Source organism: Aphelocoma coerulescens, chromosome 21 (assembly GCF_041296385.1).
Source record: "Aphelocoma coerulescens isolate FSJ_1873_10779 chromosome 21, UR_Acoe_1.0, whole genome shotgun sequence".
NCBI classification, from domain to species: domain Eukaryota; kingdom Metazoa; phylum Chordata; class Aves; order Passeriformes; family Corvidae; genus Aphelocoma; species Aphelocoma coerulescens.
The window spans coordinates 7879450-7907006 of NC_091034.1; the positions used below are offsets into that span (position 1 = coordinate 7879450).

The 27557-nt window shown below is 54.6% G+C and overlaps 1 protein-coding gene and 1 long non-coding RNA gene across 4 annotated transcripts in view; both read right to left on the reverse strand.

Annotated features, from left to right (window-relative positions):
- SAMD11 (sterile alpha motif domain containing 11) overlaps positions 1-27557 on the reverse strand; it is an 86628-nt gene that overhangs the window by 31078 nt on the left and 27993 nt on the right. For both annotated transcript variants that reach the window (XM_069034694.1, XM_069034695.1), the window contains 2 exons: positions 25604-25654; positions 11535-11659 (listed from right to left, as the gene is read on the reverse strand). In XM_069034694.1, the coding sequence (XP_068890795.1) occupies positions 11535-11659; positions 25604-25654 (176 nt within the window). The remainder of the gene's footprint in view (positions 1-11534; positions 11660-25603; positions 25655-27557) is intronic.
- Positions 802-8798, reverse strand: LOC138121306 (uncharacterized). Of its 2 annotated transcripts, XR_011156152.1 has the most exons (4): positions 8650-8798; positions 8130-8215; positions 1440-1568; positions 802-979 (listed from the first exon to the last, which is right to left on the reverse strand). It is a non-coding gene; the product is annotated as an uncharacterized lncRNA (long non-coding RNA). The 2 variants fall into 2 exon arrangements; XR_011156153.1 differs by lacking the exons at positions 802-979; positions 1440-1568 and adding an exon at positions 2520-4039.

The window sequence follows — 27557 nt, forward strand, 5'->3', positions numbered from 1 at the left end:
GGCCAAGATCATATATCCTGCTCCTCCTCAGGACTGTTCTCAGCCAGGATTTGTGGCTTTGGAACAACACAAGTCCCATTGCTCCGCTCGCCCCTCCCAGCCCGGGCAGGAGGCAGCAGAGCCCAGCAGGGCTGGAGGCAGAGGAGTCTCCATGGAAAAGAACTGGTGACAGAAGCACGGGGTCCATGTGACAGCAGTTGGAATGCGAGCAGTGAAGATTCCTTGGTTTCACAGCTCTGCCAAGGCACCTCGTTCCCCCATCCCTGCTTCCCTCCCGCTGTTCCTCTCCCACCCCCGGGCCCATCTGCCGGCAGACGCTCGCTCCGGCTCGCGCCGGGCCCAGCTATTCCCAGCTATTCCCAGCTATTCCCAGCTATTCCCATGCCATTCCCACGCACGTCAGCAGCCCCATCTCCCTCCCAGCCGGCTGCACCGGGGCAGGGCAAGACCAGGATCACGCAGGAACTCTGAACTGACACCAGCCCGCTCCGAGCCGTGCCCCACCAGCCCCCGAGCCCCGCAGGTGAGCAGCCAGGTGTGACATCAGCCCCTGGGAGAGGGGTCCAGATTCCACAGAGTCCAGATTCCCTCCAGAGGGATGCCACAGTTATCCCCAGGGTGATCCTCCTGGCATCTCAGGTTCACCTCGTGCCACAGCACCAAATCCCACGTGCTGACCCTGGGTTTGGGCTGCCCCCGGCAGTTTTTCAGTGACATCACAGAATGAAACATTTCCTCTTTTTTATTTATTCCTTCATTTAAGGCAAAGCCCTGCAGTGTGGCAGAGATGCCTCTGGCCCCAGAAGTGTGGGGACTAAATGCACAAGAGGTACAGTAAGCAAGGAAAAGGGAATAAAGATCAGCATAAAGATCATCACAGAGACGTAACAACCCATCCCAAATGTACCGGACTGAACTCCAATTTTCTGAGTCCCAGCCCAGTGCTTTAAGAAGTCAAAGCCCATCTTTGCTTCCTGAGCTGCAAGAAGAGAGAGGCAGGTCCCACCTGCTTTAGTCACTCAGTGAACTCCCAGCTGCCAGGGTACAACCTCAGCGAGGTGTTTGTGCTCCAGCACCCATCCTCTCCTCCTCAGTCCTGTGCACAGCTCTGCCACCCCACTGCCACCTGCCCAGCCCTTCCACAGGACCCTGCACTCCCAATCCAGCCCTGGATCTCCACCTGCCACCCATCCAACCCCTCTCTGCCCTGACACAAAGAGCAGGACACCGAGATGGGAGCAGCCACAGTCCATCTCCCCCTGACTTTGCAGCACCAGCAAAACCAAATATGTTTTGCAAATGAGCTGGCAGAGCAGCTCCTGGATGTCTCAGCACCCTCCCAGACACAGGTTGTGTGTTTAGTGCCTTGCTGCTCATCGACCACAAAGCCCCAAGACAGATTTTGCTCAGCCCATGCACCTGCAAAAGGCAACATCCACCTGAAAGGATGGGGAACGATGGCTGGGGTTTTGTTCTCCAAATCCCTGCTTTTGCCTCCTCTCTCCTGCCTTCTTACAGAGCGTTGCAGTTGAAAGGAAGCCAAATCAGGGCAGTTTTTAATATTACAGCTGAAAATGAAAGACATTATCAGTGGAACTGTAGGGTTATGAAGCCAGGCCAGGCAGTATCACCAGGATGTGGGGCTGGGGGAAGCCCCAGGCAAACTGATCACCCACTGCCACCAGTGCAGCACAGCCCTGAGCACAAACCCCCTCACCCAGGTCTCCCACACAGGTTCCCAGATCCCACATCACATCCCAGGCTCATGCTGGCCTGGCAAGGCAGCACAGGAAGCGACCCGGACAGAGGATCTGGGGACAAAGTTGACCATTTCCCCAAAGCTGTAGAAATCAGAGTGGACTTTTTCCTCCCCTCTTTCATGGGAAGCCCAGCACTCACCTGCTGCACTCCTGCAGTGGGGCATGGAGACAGGGCTGGGAAGCAGCTGGAGCAGGACAGCACTTCTGTCCCCAGCACAGGGCTCACCCCAGGCTTTGCAGCAGCAGGAGAAAGGATGTGGGCACGGCCCCATAAACCAGCTGGTGTGGCAGCCAGGCTGGGGGGGTTATTTTGTCTCCTGCCCTGCTCTAATCCTCAGCCTCCCTGCACTCAGCAGAGCTGCCTGGCTTAAGAGTCATCCTCACCAACACATCTAAGAACCCCAAGCCTCCTGATCAGCTTTGAGAAGAAGACTTGGGAGCCTAAGTCTGGGGAGATTAGAAAACCTATCCCTAGGCTTCCCCAAAGACAGAGGGGCTTTATCCCCACCCTCCACAGGGAATCTGCACCAAGGACACTCATGGTGAGAGCTGAGCACAGGGGTCACCTGGAGAAGGGAGATTAATGAGCTGCTCACAAGGTTTTTGCCCTCCCAGCGTTGCTGAATGGGCTACAAAGGGCCCCAGTTTTGGCTGAGGGACTGCACCAAACTCTCCTGCACTAAACTCTCCTGCACTGTGCTCCTGCTCCAGCACAATGGGAAGAGATTGAGACCTATCTCACGCTCCCCATGCACAGCACTGAGCCTGCTCTGAAAGCTTCTTGGACCACAAAGTCCCGAGTAAACAGAGAACGGAGCCAACTTCCACGGGAAACCACCCAGGCTCAGCCAGCCAACATCCAGCGAGACCAGAGCCCCTCTTCCACCTCCTTTCCCATTATTTTAAGAGAGAAAACATCCTTGCTCTTAACTCCAGCCCTGAGGATGACAATCCCCACTGGCCAGTCTGAGATGTCTTGGCAGCATCTTCCCCTTTTCCTTTGGCACAGACAGGCTCCCACCAGAGGAGCTGCTCCGCTCAGCCGAGCCTGGAGCTCCATCCCGGCCGCTCCTCCCATCCCTGTGTCCAACACAGCAGGTTTGGGGACACCCTGGGGACTCCCTCTCCCAGCCACGGGCCTCTGTGAGGAGCTGCCCCAGCTTGCTGGGGCTCAGCAGGCCCAGAGCTGCTCCCAACAAAGGCTGGTGGGAGAGGGGGATCCATCGGCACCAGCCCTCGCCAGCAGGAATCCACAGAACAAAGGCAGAGGGAAGCACAAGGTCATGGGAGTAACGGGCCATAATTTAACTGAGGGCAACAAGAATGGGGGGAAAAAAAAAATTATTGGGGAAGCTGGGAGCAGGGAAGCAGTCAGCTTCTGGGATTTGGGATGCTGGAACAATACCAGAGCAGGGCAGCTCCCAGGGCAGGGAGAGCTCCAGCAAGGAAGGAGGGGACAGGGAATATTGCTGGGTGTCTGCACGGGGAATGCCAAAGCAGCTGCAAAATAAAGGCAGCATCCCCCTCCCAGCAGGCCAGGTAATGGTGTCTGGGACATGGCAGGAGCAGGCTCCAGCCCCAGTGACTGCCCCGGGTTATCTCGCTGCTCCTGCTGTCCCCACACCTTTATCTGTCTGCTGGTGTCACTCAGATTCCGACTCCCCGTGCAGGAGCAGCCTGACAGCACAGACAGCAGGGCAGGGCGGCACTGCTGGCTCAGGGCTGTCCCCAGCACAGCCCAGGGTGTCTGTGAACCCTCCCCAAGCATCACTCTGAGCTCCCTGGGACAAGGGACTCCTGGCAACAAAGAAAAACAGGAAACAAAGGGGAGGGAGGGATGGGACACAGGAACGGGCTCTCACTGCAAAGCAAGGAGGAGGCACTATGGAATAACCAGAGTTCTCTCTTTTTGCTCACTTTTGGAGGCCTTTGGCTCAGCCTGGCTGTGCAGTCACTGCTCTCAGCAGCAGAGGAGGGCTCCAGCAAGAGCCAGTGCCCATCACCACTCTGATCCCAGTGCATGTCACAGCAGCACCGCAAAGGCTGGCTCGGTGTCACCGACCCTTCCCCGACTGCCAGTTAACCACAGCACACGGGAAGGAGGGGGCTGAGCAGGATTCCCGGCAGATAACACACCAACCAGCCTTTCCTGGGCACGGGAAGCAGCCTGGATCCCCTTCCTCAGCTCCACAGGACCATCTGCCTCTCCTCCCACCATCCACAGTATCCTGCTGCTTCCCACCTCCTCACGCTCCATCTCCCCAGCTGGAGCAAGGCACCTGAAAGGAATGGCCAATATTTCAGATCCCAAGGAATGAACCAGAGGGAGGTGCAGGAGATGCTGGAGCCATCCTGCTGCCTGTCTGGAACGAGGCTGTTTATTAGGGAAGGTGCTCCAACATCCCTCTGGCTCCCAGGTTCCTACAAAATTCATTTTTACAGCATGCACCAAAGCCACGGAAAGGTGGTAAATATTCATAGTATGAAAAACGCTCATGGAAAGGATATACTGCACTTAAGAGAGAGATCTGAATTAATTTTATATGCTGCAGAGAGGCTTTTTAGCAATCACAAACTTGTGAATCCCAACTTTCTTACAGAAAAGATTTAAAGAATGCAGCTGGGAGAGTGGGCTGGAAGTCCAGGCCTTGTGGAGACTCATTTTCCTGCCTGGAAAGGAGCAGGTTCCAGTGGGTGATGCAGGAGAAGGGGGAAGTTTGGTAAATCAGGGACCTGAGCACAGTTCCAACAAACAGGTTATGAACTCCCCTGGATGCCTGGCAGTGCTGGACACTGGGGCTTGGAGCAGCCTGGGACAGTGGGAGGTGTCCCTGCCATGGCAGGGGTGGCACTGGATGGGCTTTAAAGTCCCTTCCCACCCAAACCAGTCTGGGATTCTGTGACCACAAACCTCTTGGGCAAAGCTTGATTGGCCCCAATTTCTCCCTCTGTGCTAAAAAGCCGTGAGAGCTGGCACCACTCCCCTGGCACAGAGACTGCTCAGGCCTGGGGAATGTCACCTGTCACCCAGGGAGGCAGGGACAGCACCCCTGTCCCTCTGCTGGCTCCGGGGTGCTCAGAAGCCTGCGGTTCCCTCCAGCACCCAGCAGAGCTGCTCCTTCCCGAGGCTCCCAGCGTTTCCTCAGCACAGGGAAGGCCAAGGACAGCGATTTCCAGCAGAGCTGCTGGTGGTGCTGTACCCCCTTAGCACCATTTAAATGTCCAATTGCACTCATTCAGCCCCTGAAAAAAACGCTGCTCCTCCAGCCTGTGACAGCTTTGACAGCCAGACTCCTTAATTCCTTTTTCTTATTCCCTTAATCTGTCATCTTTATCAGGCTGGGGAAGTGCCAGGCAGCAAGCAGGAGCCCCGGCCCCGATCAATCTCCACATTACAGCTGACAGAATGGTGCTAATAACTTATTGATCTCATGTTTGCCAAGCCCCAGTGGGGCTGAAAGGCTCCCATTGATTGGCTTGAGGGAAGGAGCCTCTCAGCTGAGAGCCAAGCGGAAAACCTTCAAATTGTCTTCTTCCCCAGGAGCTGGGAGAGGGAGGGAGTGGGGAAGGGAGGGCAGGGACCAGGACAAGGAACTGAAGAGGAGGAGAAATGGGAAGGAAGAAGGATGTGTGTGTCTGTGAGATGGGGATTAGGAATGGAAAAGGAAGTGGGGGGAAAAGGGTTTGAGAAGAAAGAAATGCGGGGAGGAGGGGAAAGAGCAGGAAAGGGGGAAAAAAGCAAAGGGAAGAAAAGGAATTGGGAACAGCAAGATTGTGCAGAGCTGAAAAATGAATGAAATAGGCAGCTGATCCTCTTGCTCACAGCAAATCATTAATAAAATCCTTCCCAGGCCCAGCCCTCCATCCTTAAACAACTCTTCCCAGGTCTGCTCATGTCTGGCACAAAGCACTGCCCACTGCCCGCGCAGGGGTGAAGCCACGAGCTGTACCTGGGCACATTCCCCTTCCCCACGGTGACAGAGCTGCAACTGAACCCTGGGGAATCCCCACCCAGCTCCTCGATTTGCACTCAGAGGCCAAGAACCACCAGAGATGCTGAACAGAGGGAAAGGAGCTGTGAGCTCTTTCCTGAGCCCCTGTGGGGACCCCCGGGCTCACCCCGATGCGCAGGGACAGCAGGAGGGAGAATAAACCAAGCAGCAGTGACCTCTCACAAACCAGAGTAACAGCTCTGTCCTCTTTCCCATTCAGCCTGGATCAGCCCCGGGGCACACGAGCTGGGGCAGGGCTGAGCTGGCAGGAATTCAAGCCAAGGCAGTGCCAGGGTCACTCACACACTGCCCCGGGGCTCTCAATGCCCAGGGCTCTTTTCCTGGTGGATTTCTCTCAAGTGCATCCATCCCAAAGCCTGGGGCAACATTTCCATGAGTGTCCTCCGACACAGACAGGGCCCTGCACCCCTGTCCCTTCAGCAGGACTCGTCCCTGCCTGTCACCTGTGACCCACTGGGCACCCCTGGCAGGAGCAGGGAGCACAGCAGCAGCTCCGAGCCTGCTCCTCTCCCCTAGGACAGGGGCTCTGCCAGCTGTGCCCAGGTGCCAGCCAGCAGCCAGGGAGGACAAGGCAGAGGCCACGTTCCTGGATGTCTGTACAGAACACCTGGGAGGTGTCACAGCACCAGGGATCTGCTGGCAGCTCCTCCCCAGCTGCCTGGAAAGGCACCTGGCAAAGGAGGTGGAGGCAGGGGGCAGGGAGAGGTTATTTTTGGAAGCAGGATGATCAGGCTCTTCCCAGAGCTGCAGGGAAGGCAGCAGGAGGAGCAGGAGTCAGTGCTTGTTGGAGTTCTGAAGCTGCTGTGTGTGCTGGCCGTGGGTTTGGTGGATCCAGCCCCAGGGAGGGACAGACTCTTCATCCCCCCCAGGCACAGGGGGGGCTGGTTCAGACCCTTGCCCAGCTTGGCCTCGATGATCTTTGAGGTCTTTTCCAACCTTAACTGAGCTCCAGCAACAGGGCCCTGAACTGCCTCGGCTCCTTGTCCTCCAGCAGTGACAGCCAAGAATAAAACCTGAACACTCCCAGCAGCAAAATCCCCTGCACTGACCTGTGCTGGCACAGCCCAAAGGAAATGCTTCCATGTTGGCTTTTCCCAATTTTCCTTTACTTCCCAAGACCTCTGCTTGTGCTACAAAAGCCTGTTGGTTACCTCCCACTCCTGCAAGGCTCCAGGAGACATAAAAATGAATTTAAATAGAGCACAGAGAGGGGACAGTGCTCCAGCCCCAGAGGACGAAGAGCAGTGACAGAGCCTCGACCCTCACGTTGCCAAGGTAAACAATTGTCCTTCACGGGAAAACACGTCAACAACAGGGCCTGGGCTTCCAGCTCCTGGATGCCCATTTGGTGCTGATTTTCTGCTCAATTTAAGGCAGCAGTCCAATAAAGGCTGCTGCTTTTTTTCCCCGTTGTTTGGCTTAGTTAAATGAAAACATGTCTGCAGCCCGGCTCATTATCCCGCGCCCCCAGAGCAGCCGTTCGCTGGGATCCTGTCTCTAACCATTAGCTGCAACATCCTTGATCCCAATTCTTCTCCAGCCCCAATATTAACTCCTCCTTAGCATATGAAAGCTCTGGGTCTCAGTGCAAAGCCAAACGAGGTCACTGCAAGGCCTCCACGGCCATGGCAGGGACACAGAATCCAGGGCTAGGCCCACAGAGAGTGAGATAATTCCATGTGGTCAGCTGTGGATCCACACTGGGAGGTACAAGCACTGCCTTGTGAATAAAACCCCAAATTCTTCCATTTGAATATCTTTACAGTCCAAAAATGACTCCTTCTCCCTTGCTTAGTCAACAGGGCACCACGTGGAAGGATGAGACAAGGGGGTGAATACAGAACAAATAAGCTCACAGGGAAAAATCGCAGTTCCTGGTGCTTTTTGAGACGTCTGGGTGAACTCTGCTCTTCCAGGGCTGCCCAAGCACCAGGAATGAACGGCCTCTAAGGGAGCAGGGCTCCTGAAGTGGGGACACAGGTGTCACATTGTCCCCGTGCCGTGGGATTCCCACAGGAATCACTGCAGGTGAAGATGCGCCGAGGACACCCCTGCTCTGGGGCCAAGGCTCTCAGGGTTTGTCATTCCCATCACACTGACCAAAAACCCCTGGGAAAAGGCTCTCTGGGAGCTCTGCCCCACTGGAGAGCTGCCCTGCTGCTGCTTCCCACACCACAGCCAAGGGAACCTCAGGCCCAAATATTTTATGCAGAACTGCAGTGATTTGGTCCCTGCTGGGGCAGGACCTGAGGCTCTGCCATGTCTCCACTCCGTGCCCTCTCAGGGCATCTCCAGCCACCAAACCAACTCCCTGCAGGCACCAGGGGCAGAAGGAAGAGAGGGAAGAGCTACCCACCTTCCTCTAGCATGAGGGAGCCTGAATCCTCCACTTCTATCCATGCAAATAGTCCTACTGCAACTGGAAACTCATGAAATCTGGCACTGCAGAACAGAGGGTGTTTGAGGAGAGAAAGAGGAGAAATTAACAGGATTTTTTTGCAGGAGAGGAATGAATTAGAGCCTCGGGACCAGGACTCTGGTGCAAAACGCTGGTTCAGGCCCTAAAGCAGCGTGCAAAGCACACACACCCGGGGGGAAGGCACTTCTGAGACCCTCTGGGGCTGCTCCATCCTCCCCAGCCCAGGCCCCGAGAAAAGGGGCAGAGGAGCCTGCTCCTGCCACACCAGGGCTGCTGGGAGGGCTCCAAAGCCCTGTTTGATGAGCAAACCCCCAGCTCTGCTCTGCCAGGCAGCCCTGGCCCTGCTCAGCCCTCTGTGTGTGTCTCAGTCAGGGTTCAAGCTCCTCGTGCCATCCTCCCCTCTCCAGGGGAGCCCCTCGAGGTGCCAGGCAGGGCCCTGGTGCTGCCTCCCCTTTACCTGAGCCGCTGGAAGTGACTTTTATCCCCTCCTTAGGCTCCTGCCTGCCCTCCCAGCCTGCTCCCCCCAGCACCAGGGACACTTCTCCACCTCTGCAGATGTCCCTAAGCCCCTTCCCAGACCTCAGCTGCCCCCACGTGCTCCTAAGGAAGCACAGACCCCATTCCATCCCCAGCATGGCTGCAGTTTAATTAGCACCCAGGAGAGATCTCAGCCCTCCCCACTGCAGAACCGCCTGGGGAGGAGGGGCTGGAGGAAATCATCTGCAGGAAATCATCTGCAGCTGAGGAGAGACCAGTCATGGTTTGTAGGGAAGCTGTCCCGGCGCCTTTGGGAATCACCAAAGCTGCTTTTCCAGGTGGCTTCTCCCAGTTCCCTGTGCAGGCTGGCAGTCCCAAGGGGCTGGCTCACCCCTCTTCCCTGCACAGGGAGCCAACCTCACCCCCAGCAGCCCCAGGCACCAGCCCTCCCCACCTTCCAGAAGCCAGCACAGCCCCAGAAGTACACACAATTATTTGTCATTAGTTGCAGCCCCTTTCTGCATTTCAAAGACCACTCAAGGTGCAGCAACACTGCTGATTTTCCAGTCCACGCTGTTTGAAACTCCAGCACTGCCTCTAATCGTGGCTGTAACCACAAGTCAAGGAATTCCCTCACAGAATTAATCACAAACCAGCCAACCCTGCCAGCCTCAGCCTTTTTGCTGCCCCCATGAGCTGGCAATAAGCAAATCTCTTCCATTTGTGCTGTCCTCGTTCCCAGTGCTCTGCTGAACCTCAGGCACAGGTGAGTCCTGTTCCAGCAGCACTCTGGGTTCAGTGGGGAGCACAGGAGCCTCCAGAGAGCTCCTTCCCTCCTCACTGGGCCCAACTTCAGCCATAAACCAGCAACAGAAACTTCCAGCAGCAGGTCCCAGCAGCCTGTGAGAGCCCTGCAGCTCCCAGCCAGGAGTGATGCAGGGCTTCTTGAACCTGATGGCACCAGCAGCATTTATTCAGCATTGTTTATCTGCAGGTGCCTTTTTGAGGGGGAGATTCTCATAACCCAGCGCACAGAACTGTTCTCCAGGGCAGACATTTGGGGGCAAGGTTCTTCTCCCCTTATCGCTGGAACAAAATGGTCTAAACAACAACCAGTCCTGCAGACTAACCCAGCACCACCTCTGAAAAGTCTGTCTGGAGCAATTCCTGATTACCCTGCTCCCCTCCCAGCCCTGCCAGCAAAAACAGCCCCAGCAGTGCTCAGCCCCAAAGCCCAGAGTGGAATTGTCCCTTCAGACACCTCCCCTCCCCATCTGACTCTTTAAAACCCAATCACCTCTTGCTCAACACCCCAAACCTGTCTTGTCCTCAGGAGCTTTGTCACTGGCTTGGTGGCCCTTTGTGTGCATGAGCCTCTTCTTTTTCACTCATGGAATGTTTCATAGGGTCATTAAGGTTGGAAAAGACCTCCAAGATCACCCAGCACCACTAACCCATGTCCCCAGGTGCCACATCCACACGTTACCTGAACACCTCCGGGGTGGTGACTCCACCACTGCCTTGGGCAGCCTCCTCCAAAGCTTTCCCTCAGAAATTTTTGCTAACATTGAACCCAAACCTCCCCTGGCACAGCTGGAGGCCATTTCTTAATTTAAGAAACAAACCAGAGCACCTCAAACACCAACTCTAATCGACAGGAATTAGAGCTTTTACATCTCATCTTTTCTTCTGATGGGAACAAGGAGAACCCTTTGCATCTCTGGAATGCCACAGGTCTCAAAGAATTCCAGCAATGCTGATCAAGCCCAGCAGTTTCTCTGCAAAGCAAACAATACTGAAACCCTTTCTGCCATCCAGGGTCAGCTGAGCCACACAGACCCGAGCAGGGTCATAGGGAAAAATGGATCTGTGGCCAGTTTGGCTTTTGGAGCTGTGCAGGGCAAGGGGCTTTGGAAAATTGTTAATGATGAGACTGGAGATTCAGCTGTGAAAGCAAAGTCTGGCAGCTGGCCATGGCTGATGTACAGACACCACAAACCCCTCCTGTGCATATGTGGGACTGGAGATGTAATTTAAGTTTTCACCTTCCAAAGGCATTCCCAAAGGGTGTCAGGTGTGGTGTCCCCTCTGGATCCGGGGCTCATTTACACACTCAGCGGAATGACTGACACAAAAAACCTGGACAAATCCACAAGCAGCACAGAGGGAGATCCAGCTCTGATTTGGAAGGACTGGGATAACTCAGTATAAAAACTGACAGAAATCCCAGATTTTCCTCAACTTTTATTTATAATGGAAGGACCCTGCAATCAACAAGCAGATCTTGTTTTATTTATTCCAGAGCCTCACTTGTTGACTTCTGCACGTTTGCCACAAGCCCATCCCTCCCCACACTCCCTTCCTGACACCCAGGGGGTCCCAGGGCAGGATCCCACAGGAGCATTTCTGTTTTCACACTGTGGAGCTGAAACCAGGGGAACAACCCAAAACCAGCCAGGTAGCACTAGAAACCCAAACAATTCTGCTCCCAGAGGAGCTGGCAGGCCCAGCAGCAGCGTGGGGAACCTCTGATTAATGAAATTACAAATCAAATCATGCTCTCTGCAAGGCCTTTCTGCTTCACGTGGCACCAGCCCTGGGGACATTTCCCGCCTGTGCTGGCGCAAGCTCCTTTAACACAGACCACTGGATCTGAGAACAACACAGGGCTGGGACCTCCAAAAGGCTTCAGCATCACCATGAAATCCTTTCCACGTTCATCTTTAGCCAGAATATTAAAAACCTTCCTATAGCTCAAGTGCAGCACAAACAGAAAACACAACAGGAAAATGAAGGGCCGGGGGAGCGGAAGGGAGAGGAGGGAAAACACAACCCCGGGGCAGCAGGAGGTGCCCCAGCCCTCACCTGCTGCTGCCAGCCCCACGTCCAGGCTGCTCCTCTTGAACTCGCAGCGGCTCTGGGTCTCTGGCATAACGAGCTGGCGGCTCTGGTGCAGGTTGGAGATGATGGTGGAGAGGTCGCTGTCGCGGCTGCAGCAGAGCACAAAAGCCCCACGTTAACGAAATCCCATCTGCCCCCCCAGAACTGATTTTCCCCCCGTGTGAGCACATCTGGGAGAGGCTTTTGTGTGCTCCAGCCCTGCTGGGTTGCAGCAGAGGTCCCCCCCCTCCCTCCCTTTCTCCCTCCCTCCCACCCACGGGGTGCCTCCGTAACCTCTCCTCGGTTTTGGGGAGTGCAGAGCCCTTCCCAAGCTTCCCTCTCATTTCCCATCAAGGTCCCTGCAGCTGCCAGAGCTGCTGATTCCAGCCCTGCCAGATATAACTTGCGTGGGCCAGGACTCACATCTAGGATGGAAAAACTGAAAGTATAGGAATTGGCAGATCTGCTCCAGAATTAATAGGAAACTTGAACTGAAATAACTGATAGTTTTCTATCAGTTGCCACCCTTCTATTCTTAAAAACCTAAGTTTTTCCATTCCATCACTGCTGGGACAAAAGGCTTTTAGATTTGATTGAATAATAGTTTTTCTCTTTAGAGAGAAACCCACCACGAGCCCGGACAGCAGCGTTACTCAGAGCTGAGGGGACAGATTGATTTACAAAACCCATTTTCAACTCTCCCCTCCAACAGATCCTGAAACAATGCTCTTCCTTCTGGGAAAAGAGACTGTGTTAGAGCAATTCAGCATTATTTTGCCTGTTCTCCTTGCATCACATTGCTGCTAACTAGGCTGCTTTAGTCCTTTCTTTCTATTTTTTTTTCCTTCTGTGGAGAGGGAGAACACAAAAACCAATTCACTGTAGCAGATACTGCAGCTCAGATATCTCATCGAATGCTTTTGCTGGCGAACCACTCTCCAGTTGCAAAGTATTTCCCAATGAATGATCTACAAAGAGTGAGGAGGAAGAACAAGGTAGGACCCATGGCAGGAGCTGGCAGTGCTGGAACATCTCCCTTCTGTTCGTCTGCAGGAGATGCTGAACTCCCCATCCTCCCAGCCCCAGGGGCTCGCCCCGCGCTAACCGGGGCGATTCCTCCTCCTGCCCTCTCTCTAAAGGGAAGATGACAGCCAGGAGAGCCAGAGACACTTGGGGAAAAGGACACAAATTAGCACTATTGCCCTCCCTGCCCTGCCCCAGCTCCCTCCCGTGCCAAAGCCCCCGGCCCGTGCTGCCGTGCCAGCACAGCTCCCACCCACCGGGGTGTCCTCACCTGGGCCCGGCAGGGCAGCCCGGAGGGTGCATTATCTGCAGAATTACCGGGCAATGATCTGCCTTAAATATCCCCCCGCTCCCCCACTGCTGCTCCCCCCGCTCCCGGAGCCGATCCCGGTGCTCCCAGCGCCCATCCCCGGGGCTGCAGCAGGGGCTAATCTGTGTCTAGCTCGCTGCTAATCTGATAAGTTTAGAACAGAAAGTCTTTAGGTACTTTCAGCGGGCGTCTGGCTCCAGCTTTTCACGGGAGGCAGCAGACACAAACAGCCCCGCGATTCCCCCCGGGATCCCCCATCCCTCGGGGGGATCAGCAGGGGAAGGGATGCGCGGATCCCAAAGCCTCTGAGCACCCATCGCATCTCCCCCCTAAAGCACCTCGGAGTGCTCCTTATGCAAGCACGAGGCTCATTACTTAAGCAAGCCCACAGGTGAGTGGGAAGCCCATTTCTCCTGTGCCAAGCAGTTTTGGGTCTTATCCTCTTTTAGCTGCCACCTTTAAGATGCATTATGCAAATATTTTGGTGTCTTAAGTCATTTATGGGATTAATGTGAAGTGATTATCAGTTCTTTTTAATCATGCCAATCAATAAGTGGCTGTCAGGGACAGAGGACAAATGCAGATAAACGCTGCCATCAGCACAAGGCCCGGAAAGGGCGGAGGAGAGGAGCCAGGAGAGCAGGGAGTGGGAAGAGAAAAATGGGATAATTACATCTTTGCATCTGCACAGTGCCCTGCATCCCAATCGAGCCCAGAGCAGTGCTGGTGTGTAAACACATTCAGCTACGAGGAGGGATTGTTTTATCCACCAGGAAAATGCAAATCCCTCTCTCTGGAGCGGCTCCTCAAAACTCAGAGAGTGCAGAACACCGGGGTATATCCAGTGGAAACAGAACCCAGGAGATCCCCACGGAAGGCAGCAGCACCACACCAGAAGTGGTGTTTTCCTTCCCCCAAAATCTTGGGCTTTCAGGAGATTTTCCATGGGTTTAGGATTAAAATCATCGTGCTCACAAAGGTGCATCAGCAAGTCCCAGCTCCACAGAGGAGCAGACACCACACAGGGCACACTCCAGGCTCTGAACTGCACTCTGTTTACCCACGGAATCGGGCAGAATCCCAGGAAAACACGACTTTGCTGGAAAGCAAACCGAACCCCAAGGTGACACTGAGAGGAAAGATTCGAGATAAGGCAAACAGGCTGAGACAGCTTTTAACACATCAAACTCTCCCCAGGAGCTGCTCCTTTTGCCTTGGCCCAGGAGCTTTGGAGCAGAGGCTGCTGTGGTGTCCTGGGCTTGTTCTACACCCGGCACAAGGAGAGGTGGGACAGAGCTGGGGCCCAGCCTTGCTAGGAGAAAAGGGAATGAATGGTAACCAGAGGGTTTTATGAAAAATTGGGATCTCTTTGTGCATAGCTGAAGGATTTCAGCATTTTTCTGAACTGCCCCAGCAAAGGCAGCTCCAGCAGCTGCAGTCCCAGTCCCTGCACGGGCTCTAACCCGGGACACCCCTGCCTGAGGCTCAGGCTCAGGTAATTCCTACAAGAGACCCCTCTGAACGTGCACCGAGCAAAGCCCAACCAACTGCTCTCATCCCAGGGCCACTTAATAGAGGTGAACTTGGGAGTCTCAGCTCTCCAGGGACTGCCCCAGCTCTCGGTGCTTCGGCTGGGAAGAATTTCTGCAATTCTCAGAGCTCCCCTCTTTGTGCACACTGCCCACCACACCTGCAGCATTGCAGCTGCATCCCCAGCCCCGGATTTTGTGCTGGTCCAGCAAGCAGGACAGAGGACACTGCACTGCCACAGGCTCGGGGAGGTGCAACTGGATCATCTTTAAGGTCCCTTCCAACCCAGCCACTCCACAGTTCTTCACTCCCACCTGTCAGCTGTGGAATTTTATTCCCACCTCCTGTAAAAGAGGCTCTGTCCAGCATTTATCCAAGGCAGGCTCGCAGGGAATCTCTGCCTGAATATCCAGCTTGTGGGACCTCCTGCAAGATCCAGGATGTCCCTCTGGGGATCCCAACAAAGCCCAGTTCCTGCAGGATCTGGAAGGAGCCACATGGAGGGGGTTGGAGAGGGCTGGTCCTGCCCATGCAGAGAATTCCCTCTGGTGTGCCCAGGGAAGGAACTCCCTCCAGGAGCTCCCCTGCAGCCCCAGCAGGGCCCTGCCCGGTGCTGAGCTGGGCCTGAGCCCTGCAGGTGCCCTGGTGCAGCCCAGCCCTGCCTCGGGCACTCCCAAGCTGATTAAAGTCTGAGCCCTGCCACTGCCACAATATTGCATCCTAAAAACCGGATTAGAGAAGGGGCTCGAGGGAGATCCAGAGCTCCTGAAAGGTCAGGGAGGAGACAAAGAGCCTCCTGGAGGGCTGCAGGTCACCATGGCAACGCCCAGTTTGGGAATTCAGGGTCTGGGGACCTGCAGGAACACAGGTGGGACTCCAGCTGTGGGAGAACACGATCTGAGCATGGATGGAGGGAGGGATGGAGGGAGGGATGGAAGGATGGATGGATGGATGGATGGATGGAAGGAAGGAAGGAAGGAAGGAAGGAAGGATGGATGGAGGGATGGAGGGATGGATGGATAGATGGATGCATGGATGGAGGATGGATGGAGGGATGGATGGATGGATGGAAGGAAGGAAGGAAGGAAGGAAGGATGGATGGAGGGATGGAGGGATGGATGGATGGATAGATGGATGCATGGATGGATGCATGGATGGATGCATGGATGGATGCATGGATGGATGGAGGGATGGATGGAGGGATGGATGGATGGAGGGATGGATGGAGGGATGGATGGATGGATGGAGGGATGGATGGAGGGATGGATGGAGGGATGGATGGAAGGAAGGAAGGAAGGATGGATGGAGGGATGGAGGGATGGATGGATGGATAGATGGATGCATGGATGGATGCATGGATGGATGCATGGATGGATGCATGGATGGATGGAGGGATGGATGGAGGGATGGATGGAGGAATGGATGGATGGATGGATGGATGGATGGATGGATGGATGGATGGATGGATGGATGGAGGGATGGATGGAGGGATGGACTCCTGACCTTACCCAGGATTCCACAGGGCACATGGCTGGTGGGCCACATCCAGATTTGCTTTCCAACTGGGAAGTGACTCCCTGTTCCTGACAGCCTCCCAAGACCTTTCTGCTGGGATCTGGCTCCCACCCCTGCCTGGCCAGGCTGAGGCACCAGGCACGCAACAATCCCTGGGCCTGATTTCTGGGAACACTCATCTCTTCTGGAGTAGCACCTGCACCGTGAGCCTCTGACTGGCCACGACTGAAGCCAGCAGCTCCAGGGCTCCTTCTGGTCCCCTCTTGTGCCCTGTCCCTGTGCTGGACCCTCACTCAATCCCTCTTCTCCATCCCAGTCCCTCACAGCTGCTGGCAGCATCTCCGAGCCCGTTCTGAGCCAGCACTCTGGGATGCAGTGACTTCAGGAGGGGATGGCACAAACTGGGGCAGCCTCCAGGCCCTTGGCCCCTTTGGCTCCTGGCCCATGAGCCAGGGTGGGCACAGAGGTGCTGACAGATGTCCCCGAGGGTCACACGCCACCCCCAGACCCGGCAGAGGTGGCAGCTCCCAGCTCAGCCAGACCCAGACTGGGAGCAACGCCTTTTAAATGTGTTTCATTTACAGACATTAGCAGCAACTGCATCTTTAACGAGGAGAAGGATGAGCAGACTAATGGCTGGAGACAATTAACCAACACATAAATCAGTGTCGGGGCTCTGCAGCAGCGCAGGCAGCCCGGCGCCCGCGGGCCCTGGTGGCTCTGCCCGGCGCTGCTCAGAGTGACTGCGAGGAGCACAGGGGGAGGCAGGGGGGAGGGAGACTATCTGGTCGAAATTTAAATAATTTTCAATAGTGGCTGCCTTTCAGTTTGCTGCAGCTCTCTCTCTCCGCAGTGAGGAGGCAGCGGAGCAGTAACCTCACTCCAAATGCCCCATCCCTGCCAGGGGTGAGCCTGGAGGGGCCTCCCGGACATCTCCCACCCTGCTGGCATCCAGGGTTTGCTCTGCCCCTGCTCAGAGCCACAGGGTCACTCACAGAAACCTCCCAGTGCCTGGTACCAGGCAGGAAAAGTGCAGTCCCTGTGCAGAGGAGGAGTTCCACCCACGCTGCAGCTCCTCTCAGCAGCACCCACAGGAGCTGCTCCAGTGTTAGGATATTTGTGTCAGTTTGGAGCTCAAGCTGTCACTTTTCTGCTCCAGACCTCCCTGGGATGTCAGGGACACAGCTCTGGGCTGCTGCTGCTCCTTGGGGATGCACAGGGAGTGGGCACCAGACACCCGAGCCCACCTGGTCCTGCAGCCACCGAGCTCCAGAGAGAGCTGGGATAAAAGCAGAGGGAGTCCTATTCCCAACAGACACAAAATTCCACAGATCCAGAAGCGGCAAGAGAGATGAGGGAATGGGGAATGAGTCCAGCACCACACAGACTGGGCAGCTCTTTTCCTAACACTTAACCAAATCAAAGGAAAGCTGGGGAAACGCAGTCAAAAATCTCCGAAGGGATGCAAAGGAGGAGATTGGAAGAGAAGAGAGACTCAGGAAGTAAAACGGGGAGGAAATAAAATGGAAAAGTATTTCTTTTAAAATACATTTCACCGTCTCTCCATCCCCTTAACGATCACCCAGTAAGTGCAGGGATTATATTAAATTTTACTGATCAATACAGTGGCCATAAAACTGTCCCGACCCTCTGCCCCTCCCTCCAATAAAGAAAGAAAAAATCCAATATGCAAAAGAAGGAATGTCAGGGCTTGCAGGGGAGAAGACACGAGGGCAGTGATCAGGCCAGGGCAGGGAGAGCTGCCTGGCTGGACCCAGGGCTGGTTCCAGGATGTGTTTCAGTGGCACCCCTGGCTCAGGTGACAGGCTCACATCATTCAGTCTGCAGTGGTTTCCCCCCCAAACCCTCTGCTCCCACCCTGCCTGGCCAGGCTGGTGAACCAGGAATGACAGAGAAGCTCCAAGGAGATGGGAAACCATCACCAGAAGCTGCAGAAACACCAGGGACTGTCCCTTCTCTGTTGATCTCAGCAGCACAAAAGGCCAAGTTTCTGTGTCAGGAGCAGTGTCCCAGCCAGAGTCACTGCCTGCTGGAGGAAACGGCCTCAAGTTGCACCAAGGGAGGTTTAGACCGGGTCTCAGGAAACATTTCCTACCCAAAACAAAGGAATAATGCCCTGAACAGGCTGCCCAGGGCAGTGCTGGAGTCCCAGCCCTGCAGGGATTCAGGAGCTGTGTGGATGTGGCCCTTGGGGACATGGGGCAGTTGTGGCCTTGGCAGGGCTGGATTTCATGACCTTGGAGGGCTTTTCCAGCCTGAAGGAGCCAGGATTCAGCAACAAGGAGAGGTGGCTCAGGGCTGCCCAAAGTGGAGCACACGCCCAGGGACGGGGGGATGTAAATCAGTCAGGGACTGGAGAGAGAATAATGAGCTTTTTATGGAAGCCATTAAAGGGAGAGCCCAGATTGGTCCATAAATGCTGTTGCATCATTACAGCCCTGAGAAACAACCTTATGTAACAGCACAACCGTGGGACGGCAGGGCTGGTGCAACACAGGCACTCCGAGGTGCTCAGATTTCCTAGTTAGCATTTTCTAAAAAACTAATAACTGATTTCTAAAGCAACATCAGCACTCCAGTCCAGCCCCTGGGAAAAAACACCTCTGTTGGTAAATGTGGGGGTTCCACAAGCACCTGGAAGAGCTGCAAGAGCAATTCCTGCTGCAGCCCCCACATAAAATGCCACCACTATCACAGCTTTTCCCTTAACCTGCAGTGTCCAGCCTCCGTGGGCCATTTAATCACGGACTCATTGATTTTTAAGCCCCAGAAGGGACTGCTCTATCTCCCTGCTCTGACCTCCTGCACAGAACCTGTCAGAAAATCAGCCCTTGGTGCTCCCAGCTAATGGTGGCAGCTCAGAGTGGAAAAAATGTGTGAATTGTGCCTCTGCTCAGCAGGGACAGAGACCCCCCCATCCCAACCCTGACCATGCCCAATCCAGTGCTCTGGGAATAAAATAATGTTTATTCCCAGGAACTGATGAATCCTCTCAGCTTCTTCCTTACTAGAACACAAAGCTTCCTGAGAAAATGGGAACAAAACCCATTTCACAAGCTCTGACTCTCTCTCACACACACAGAGCACCAAACCAGTGGAGGATTAACCACCCCCAGCCCAGCAGAGCCCAGAGTCACCCCGGGTAAGAAATTCTGCGGAATAACTTTCCCCTGAGCGTGCCTGGCTGTGCCCTGGCGTGGCCGCTGAGTGCCGGAGGTCCCTGGGCAGCCAGGCAAGGTCAGTGTCCCTGACCCCCAGCAGTAAAGCCAGGGTGACTGAGTCAGCAGAAAAGGCAGGGATGTGGATCAGGGAAAGCTGGGAAAGCCGCAGCTCAGCCCCAGCGTCCCCTCCTCCCTCTGCTTATCACCTTGCACAGAGCTCCAAACCTGCAGCATCCCCCGATCGTGACCTAAAGCTGGGCACGGCAGGATTGGGGTCAAGGATTTGCAGGCTCAGGTGACGGGGAAGGCGTGGGGGGAGCAGCAGGGGCTGTCCCCGCTGCACAGCAGCAGCGTGACCCCGGGCCAGCGCTGTCACCTCTCCTGGCAGCGCTGTCACCTCTCCTGGCAGCGCTGTCACCTCCGCCACGGCCGGGCTCACCGCCCCGGGAAGGGCTGGGTGCAGCCGCAGGGATGCGCAGCTCCGAGCAGCCCCGGGGCTGTGCCTCCTGCCCCGGCCTCTCCCCATCCCTCTGGCCCCACCGAGGAGCTCCAGGGCAGCCTCTGACCCTCACTTCGTGAGCTGCAGCAGGGAACTCCCCCAGCGCTCCTGCTGCTCCCTCTCCACGCTTCCCAAACTCATCCCAGCTCCTCTGTTTGCTGCACGATCCTGGAGCACACGCTGAGCTGGGACTGAGGTTTGTGCCCAGCGATGATTCAGACTTCCCTGGCACCAGGAACCCAGCCTGGGACCTGCTGGAGCTCCTGGAAATTCCCCCTGCCACAGGAGCGAGCTGCTCCCATGGGGATTTCTCTAGACAGAAGCATGATTTCCAGCGGGTAAAGCTCAGGGAAAGCTGCCCCTCACTCCTTGGCCACCTTTGGTTATATTTTTATTGCTTGGCCTTTTGGGTAACTTTTGAAACTTCACCGTTGGTAAAAAACCCTTTTGGTCACTCTCTGTCCCTCTCAGACACGAGTTTGACAGACAACAACTCACCAGCATCCCGCCTCTGCCTCTCGGGTACCTCCACCTCCTGAGGAGATGTCACCCACCAGACACGGGAAAAAGGGAGAGAAAGAGGGAAATGAGGAGAAGGAAAAGAGGAGGGAGGGGTAAACAAGTTTTCCCAACTGGAGGGAGCAGAGAGGCCTGAAAATCCCAACCCTACCCATGGGCAGCACAGCCCTAAATCTCCCTGCAGACTGAGCCTGAAAAAACAAATTAATCATCCTGCAATGTCCCGAGCAAAATGCTCATAAAATTTCATTAATGCTCATGACAGTTCATAAAAATGATCAGTAGGGCTGGCAACTCCAAAATAAGGTGGAAATAAGTATGAAGATGTTTTTACTGTAAGCCTGCTTTGTCATTCAGCTCAGCAAGCTCATAAATAAAAAAAAGATGGAATTACACCACCCGGAGAGATGGGGAGGAGAGACATCCCTGAAGTTTTGGACTTGTCAGGGACACACAAACAGATGTTTTGCTCAGGCAGCAAAAGGAATGTGTGGCTGACACAGCTGCTGGGCCTGATGGAGATGAGGGCTCTTTAAATATCCCAAATTCCCCTCATTTTCTCCACTCATCAAGCCGCCCGCTTTGAGCTGATGAAATATTAAAATCCTCGGCTGAGCGGCTTTGATTGGGGCTGGGGCAGCAGGGGAGACCCCGAGCAGAGGGAAGGGAGGATCCACAGGAGTCCCTCACATCATCGAGGTGTTCAGGACACGTCCAAATCCCTCCAACCCCACAGAAGGGTGTGAGGAGGGAGCTCAGAAAACCTCCAGCTCCAGGACCACGCCCTTGAAGCTTGGGATCCAGAAGCAGGTGGATGAGATTCCTTCTTTGATGACTGTGTGGGCTAAAAGCTATCAGGAATCCTTCCCAAGGCTGCACCCAAGCCTGTTTGTGTCTCAACAACACACAGAGGCCTTGAGACTCCCAGTTTATCCCAAATCCTTTAGGATACCCTACACAAGAGACCCCTCTCCTCTGGGGATAAACATGGCCAGAACTACACTTAATAAACTCTCCCCCTTTTCTTGTAGATATCTAACAGCTTTTCTCAGCTTTATCTGAAATATAATTTGAGCTTTAAATGAAAGTTATCAGCTCCCCATTCCCCTTTACCATTCGAATCTCTGCTAGTCCATAAATGGTCTCCTCTCCCTTCCCCACCCCTGCAGCCAAACAAATCTTCCTGGGAATGAATGCAAGAGCACAAAGTGCTGCTAATGAAATGATGATGACATAATTAATTCAGATTAAGTAACACTTTTCAGCACTCCACATTTTCTCTTTGTTTGGCCTTATTCCTACAGGAAAGGGAGAAGCCACTCAGGTACCTCTGCTGTGCCTGATTCCTTCAAACCCAGGATGAGGATTAAAGTACTTCCCTGAGCAGCCCATTCCCCAAACCCAGAGCAGAAATGCTCTGGATGGGCTGAATGCAGCCTGATGTTGAATATAAATGCCCTCCCCATACCAGGCTGACACATCCATGGTGTCTCACTGGAGACTTTTAAAGTTTTCCATAGAGTCAAGAACCAGCTTTAAATCGTCCCCCAGAGTCCCCAGGAGCTCTGGGAACAGCTCTGCAGGTCCCACACAGTCGGGATCTCCCCAGTCTCCTCCGCCCTGAATTTATCTGATGGGCAAAACCCGACTCGTTCAGCTCAACATCAGCTCTTCCAGCTGGGACCACGAGAGGAATGGGGACTGCCAGAGGGTGAGGGCAGGTCCCCATTTGGGGACACTCTGGTCCCTGTGCCACTGCCTGGGTTCCCTGCTGTAGCTCCAAGGCTCTCCTCTGACAAAGCCCAGCTCTGGCAGCAGCACCTGCTGAAGGCTGAGGCTGCTCAGGGGTCACATTCAGCCTCCAGCTGCTAAAAACTTCCTCCGACCTTTCAGTCCCTGCTTCAGCTCTCGGAGATTAGAAGGCAAAAGCTTACTAGGAAAAAAAAAAAAAAAATAGCCAGCCCCAAAGGCATCCCCTATCAATCCTGAAAGGGCAGGGCAGAGCAGCAGGATGCTGTGGCACTCGAGAACGTCACCTGTGTGGCACAGCAGAGCTCTCTGCTGACTCAGGAGCAGCCTTGACACCTTCACAAACAGCTGCTTTTCAATCCTCCCCTGCTGTCCTTTCCTCTCCCTGGGTGTCTTTCCAAAGGAAGCAGCTCAATCACTGATTTCCCCTTTTGTTTGCTTCTCCCATCTCATTTCCCAGGTATTCTGCATCTCCTCAGTCCCCTCAGCCTGACTTATGTTCTTTTTCCTCCTGCCTCCCCTGTTCCATTCCCACTTAAACCCATTTCCTAAGGGCTGCAGCTGCACCAGACCCACCCAGCCTGCACATCCAACACTCCACTTTGAGCACTGCTGGTTAAACCCAGTTCTGGCTGAGGGACAGTTTGTGCCTGGCTTAAATCAAGGCCCAAAAAGGGCGTTTTATTCAGATTTAACCACACGTGTCCACGTGCACAGGGACACACAGGCTCTTGGCGAAATGTCTCCTGTCTAAAACACATCCCAACCCCATGGAGTCCAACCAGGAATGCTGGTTCAATACCTTGGAAATCTCTGTTTAACCTCTGGCTGTTAAATGCATTTTATTTGCTCTGGGCAAATGCTGCCTTTGTTTTCCTTCCCTCTCCTTATGCAGCCTTCACGTGGGATAGACCTGGGTACAGCATTCCCTGGCAGGCCCAGGCAGCTTGGAGTGTCCCCTCCAGAGGCTTTTTGTCCCTCTGGCAGTGAAGGGACTCTCCCCCACCCTCCTTCCTCCTCTCTGTCCATGTTTTACTGCAGTGCAGGACTCTGGGGACAGAAATCCTGCCTGGGATGTCCTGCAGAACTCACTCCTGTGCTCACTGTCCTGATGTGCCTCAGTTCTCTGTCCTGCTCTTTTAACCAAATTAAACCCACCTCCCTTTCCTGCCAGCCCCTCTTTAACCAGGGCAGCAGCAAACAGCCCTGGGCTTCCCCAGAAACGGGGATGGCTTCACTGCAGTGAGGGTGTCCTGGAATTCCCAGGGCTATCCCACCCTGAGCTGCACCAGGACGAGGCAGTAACACACCCTGGCCTCGTATCTGCTGCTCACTGCCCTCCCTGCAGCTCCCTCAAGACATCAGGTGGCAACAAAGGGAAGGAAAATCCTTTTCCTGCCCACAACTCCTCTTTATTGCCCGGTTTATCTCCATGAGATGCCTCCCCTCATCAGGGTGATCCTGCCTGGGTGCTGAGAGGGGCAGAGACCAGCTCTGAACCTTTGTGTTTCAAAACTGGACGGGCTTAGCTTGAAATAAAAGCAGAGCATCACTCACTGACCACATTTCAGCCAATTATTCCAGGCACAGTGAGTCCATACGAGAGAATTCAACCTTAAACAGGAAATTCTGGAGGAAAACGAGCTGTAAACATCAACCCAAACCTGTACCGACTTCAAAGCTTAAAAGGGAAAGGAGCAAAGCACCTGGCAAGGCACAGAGAGATCCCAATCTCCCTTCCAGGACAATTGCCTGATCCTCAGTCTCTGGTTCTTTGTCTAGGCAATGATTTGTCCCCAATTAAATGGCTTTTTATCCAGGGCAGCGCCTCCAGCAATCCTGAGGTGGCTGAATCCAATGGATCCAGGTATCCTCTGGCAACTTGAAAGGAAGATCAAAGACAAACTGGTGGCAAAGGGGGAGGGAAATTCAGGGGGCAGCTGCCAGCCCTGCCTGATTTCAGGTTCCGTGGTGGCTCTGTGCACCCTGGGGCATCCCAGGGATCTCCTGCCACAGTCTGGGGATGACCCAGGAAACTCCCCCTGCTCAGCCGTGCAGGGCACTGATTAAAAAGGTCAGCTCAACCTTTTTGCCAGCCCATGGTAGATTTGAGATCTGTTTTACAGGGCTGTGTGGCAATCTGGGCCACTCAAATATGTAAAATCTTCTTCTGTACTGCCATATAATCACAAAATCCCTCTTCTGCCACACAGCATAACAGGTTTTTTCCTTCTAAACGGGCTGGATGGGCAACTTTTGACAGCTGGACTCATCAGGAAAAGCAAAACTTCTGTTCCCAAGGGGAATTACTGAGGTTCCTTCCAGGACAGAGCTAAACTGAAGGGAACAGCCAAGTTGAGGAAGCCCAGGAAATGCATCTGCCATAAAAATCAGACCATTATTTTATTCTGTGCATTGCAAGTTCAGAATTATTCTTTTTAAGACAGGGATTTTAATTTCCAAAGGTGCTGGCACCCTCAGCTGCCATTGTGCAGAATCATTGCTCACAGGGCCATTAATTAAGGCGCTGTCAGCACTTCCATCCCAAACCTCTGCCTTTTAGGAGTTTATAACTCAGCCATAAAACTCTGCTCTGGGCTGATATTTATCATGAAAGGGTCTGCCTGGAAGGACTCCATCCTTTTGTATTTGAGAATCCCAAAAGCTTCGAGCAGCAGACCAGGGGTTTTATTCTAAGGGCTGCCTTTCAAAAACCTGGTTTTATGGGTGCTGGCTGAGCTGGGCCTGCTGCACCACCCACTGTGGGGTGGGGTTTGTGCTCTTAACGCTGGAAAATTCACAAATCATGGCAGCTGATGGTTCAGAGCCACAGTCTGTGCTTAGTGAAATACCAGAGAATTCCTCTGCCCTCACTGGTCCCTGCTGGAGCGTGAGTCCACAGGGATTTCCCACCTCCAGTGCCATGGCCAAGGTTTATTGCCACTCCAGTGCTCAGTGAAAGACACGGACGTGGCCCTCTGCTCCACCAGCAGTAGCATTTTCCCTTTTCCATCTCCAACCAAACAGGTTCACACAAGTTCTGACTGGGCTGCTCTGTGCCAGCAGATCCCACGGAGCAGATCCCGATCTCCACAGCGTGGATGGAGCACTCACAGACCCTCGCCCTGCCCTGCCCTCATCTGCCTCCTCCTGTTCTCTGTTTTCTCCTCCCTGAGAGGCTTCACAGCTGCTCAGGTTTATTGTTCTCACTCTAGAAAAGGAGCCGTTTTCTACAGCTCAAGGGCTGCATCCCGATCTGGCAGTCCAGGATGAAAGAGACCTTTCCAAATCCCCGTTTTTAGCACAAGTTTCTGCAGCTGGATTTTTAAAGGATTAGAAGTTTGTGAGTGCTGGCAGCACGTGGAGATAATGCACCAAGCCCAGGGTATCACCTGACCCAGAGGCCACAGGGGAATATTCATGTTTGCAACTGGAGAGCTTCAATTTATGAATTTCCACCTTCTCGGGACCAGAATGAACACACCAAAACTGGGCTTTCTTTACAAGTCTCATCAATTCCCTCTTCCAGTGTAAAAGGGACTGTTTACCCCCCAATTCCCCCAAAATAAAAACAAAAGAGAGGGTGTGTGGGAAGAGGAGAAGGAGGAACAAAGGGAGGAAGGAAAACCCCCCCAGCACTGACAGCAACATTCATTCCCATCCATCAGCATCCAGTACCAAATCAGAAACTCCCAGCCTACCATACAGAGGTGCCCCAAAATGGTACCTGCAAGAGGTCTCTCGGAAGGAGATGTTTAAATCCCAGTGGGTGTGAATCCTGCCAACAAACAAAAGAGAGGTCAGTGCTACAGGCTCAGTGCTCATCTCCTGCCCCTCAAACCCTGCTCCCCCCTGGGGACCCCCTCAGCCCCAATTCCTGCCTTGTCCAGCCCCACTTGGAGCTCTGAGCCCACAGCAGGACCCAGGAGCTGCTCAGCACTGAGAGATCCTTTCCTTGCTGCATCCTGACCCTGTCCTGCTCCATCCAGACCCTGTCCTGCTGCATCCAGACCCTCTCCTGCTCCATCCAGACCCTCTCCTGCTGCATCCAGACCCTCTCCTGCTCCATCCTGACCCTCTCCTGCCCCATCCAGACCCTCTCCTGCTCCATCCTGACCCTCTCCTGCTCCATCCTGACCCTCTCCTGCCGCATCCAGACCCTCTCCTGCTGCATCCTGACCCTCTCCTGTTGCATCCAGACCCTGTCCTGCTGCATCCAGACCCTCTCCTGCTCCATCCAGACCCTCTCCTGCTCCATCCTGACCCTCTCCTGCTCCATCCTGACCCTCTCCTGCTGCATCCTGACCCTCTCCTGCCACATCCAGACCCTCTCCTGCCACATCCAGACCCTCTCCTGCTCCATCCTGACCCTCTCCTGCCACATCCAGACCCTCTCCTGCTCCATCCTGACCCTCTCCTGCTCCATCCAGACCCTCTCCTGCCACATCCAGACCCTCTCCTGCCCCATCCAGACCCTATCCTGCTGCATCCTGACCCTCTCCTGCTGCATCCAGACCTTCTCCTGCTCCATCCAGACCTTCTCCTGCTGCATCCACACCCTCTCCTGCTCCATCCAGACCCTCTCCTGCTGCATCCTGACCCTATCCTGCTGCATCCTGACCCTCTCCTGCTGCATCCTGACCCTCTCCTGCTGCACCCCCTCTCCCTGAGCGCTGCAGGGGCTGCAGGGCGCTGTCTCAGCTCCCAGGCCCCGTTCAGAGGAGGCAGAACCCCCGATCGTGTCTGTGCCGTGTTCCCTCCCCAGCTGGAAATAAATTATCAGCAATTTCCCACCTCGGAAATTAACTTGGCGTGTTCTGTCACTCTGCCTGTGACAGGCAGGAGTAGCAGGCTGGGATGAACAATATCCTAAATTAAGGCAGAGCAGCCAGGGGGGTTGGGGTTTTGATGGATTTTTTTTCTCCCCTCAGCCCCAGACAGCCCCCCCAGCACCCCAGGGGTGAGGCAGTGCTTGACCTCTGTGCTGGGTGTCCCCTCTGGAGCTCTGCTGTCCCCAGCTCAGGGAGGGCTGTGCCCAGGCCGTGTCCCTGTGTCACTGTGATGGATGACAGCCCCAGCCCCCGAGAGCAGCCTGGCAGCAGGGCTGTGTCCTCACACAAACCCTCTCCAGGGCTGCCAGTGCCTGCCAGGGCCCCTCTGCTGGCTGTGCTGGCTCCTGGCTGGGGGTCACGTCACCTCCTGCAGGTGCAGGTCCCCGAAAGGCTGCAGAGATCAGAAAGCCAAAGGCACTTCTGCACGTCTGGAGCAGCCCCTCCTGCCCTGCCCTCGGCAGGAAAAGCAGCTGTGGCTGCAGAGCAGGAGGAGCCTCATCCCAAACCTGCTGGAGTGAGAGAGAACCTGTGCTCTGGTGGGCAGGGGATGTGAACTGTGCCAGGAAACAGCACCAGCTCTGACCCACAGCTGCCCCTTCCTACTCCCACTGAATTACAAGGTCAGCTCTTTCTTTGGGGGGCGTTTGTCTGAACCTCCCCATTTTCCAGCACAGGCAAAGGAGAAGAGAGAAAAGAGAGAAGAAGAGAGAGAAGAGAGAAGAGAGAAGAGAGAAGAGAGAAGAGAGAAGAGAGAAGAGAGAAGAGAGAAGAGAGAAGAGAGAAGAGAGAAGAGAGAAGAGAGAAGAGAGAAGAGAGAAGAGAGAAGAGAGAAGAGAGAAGAGAGAAGAG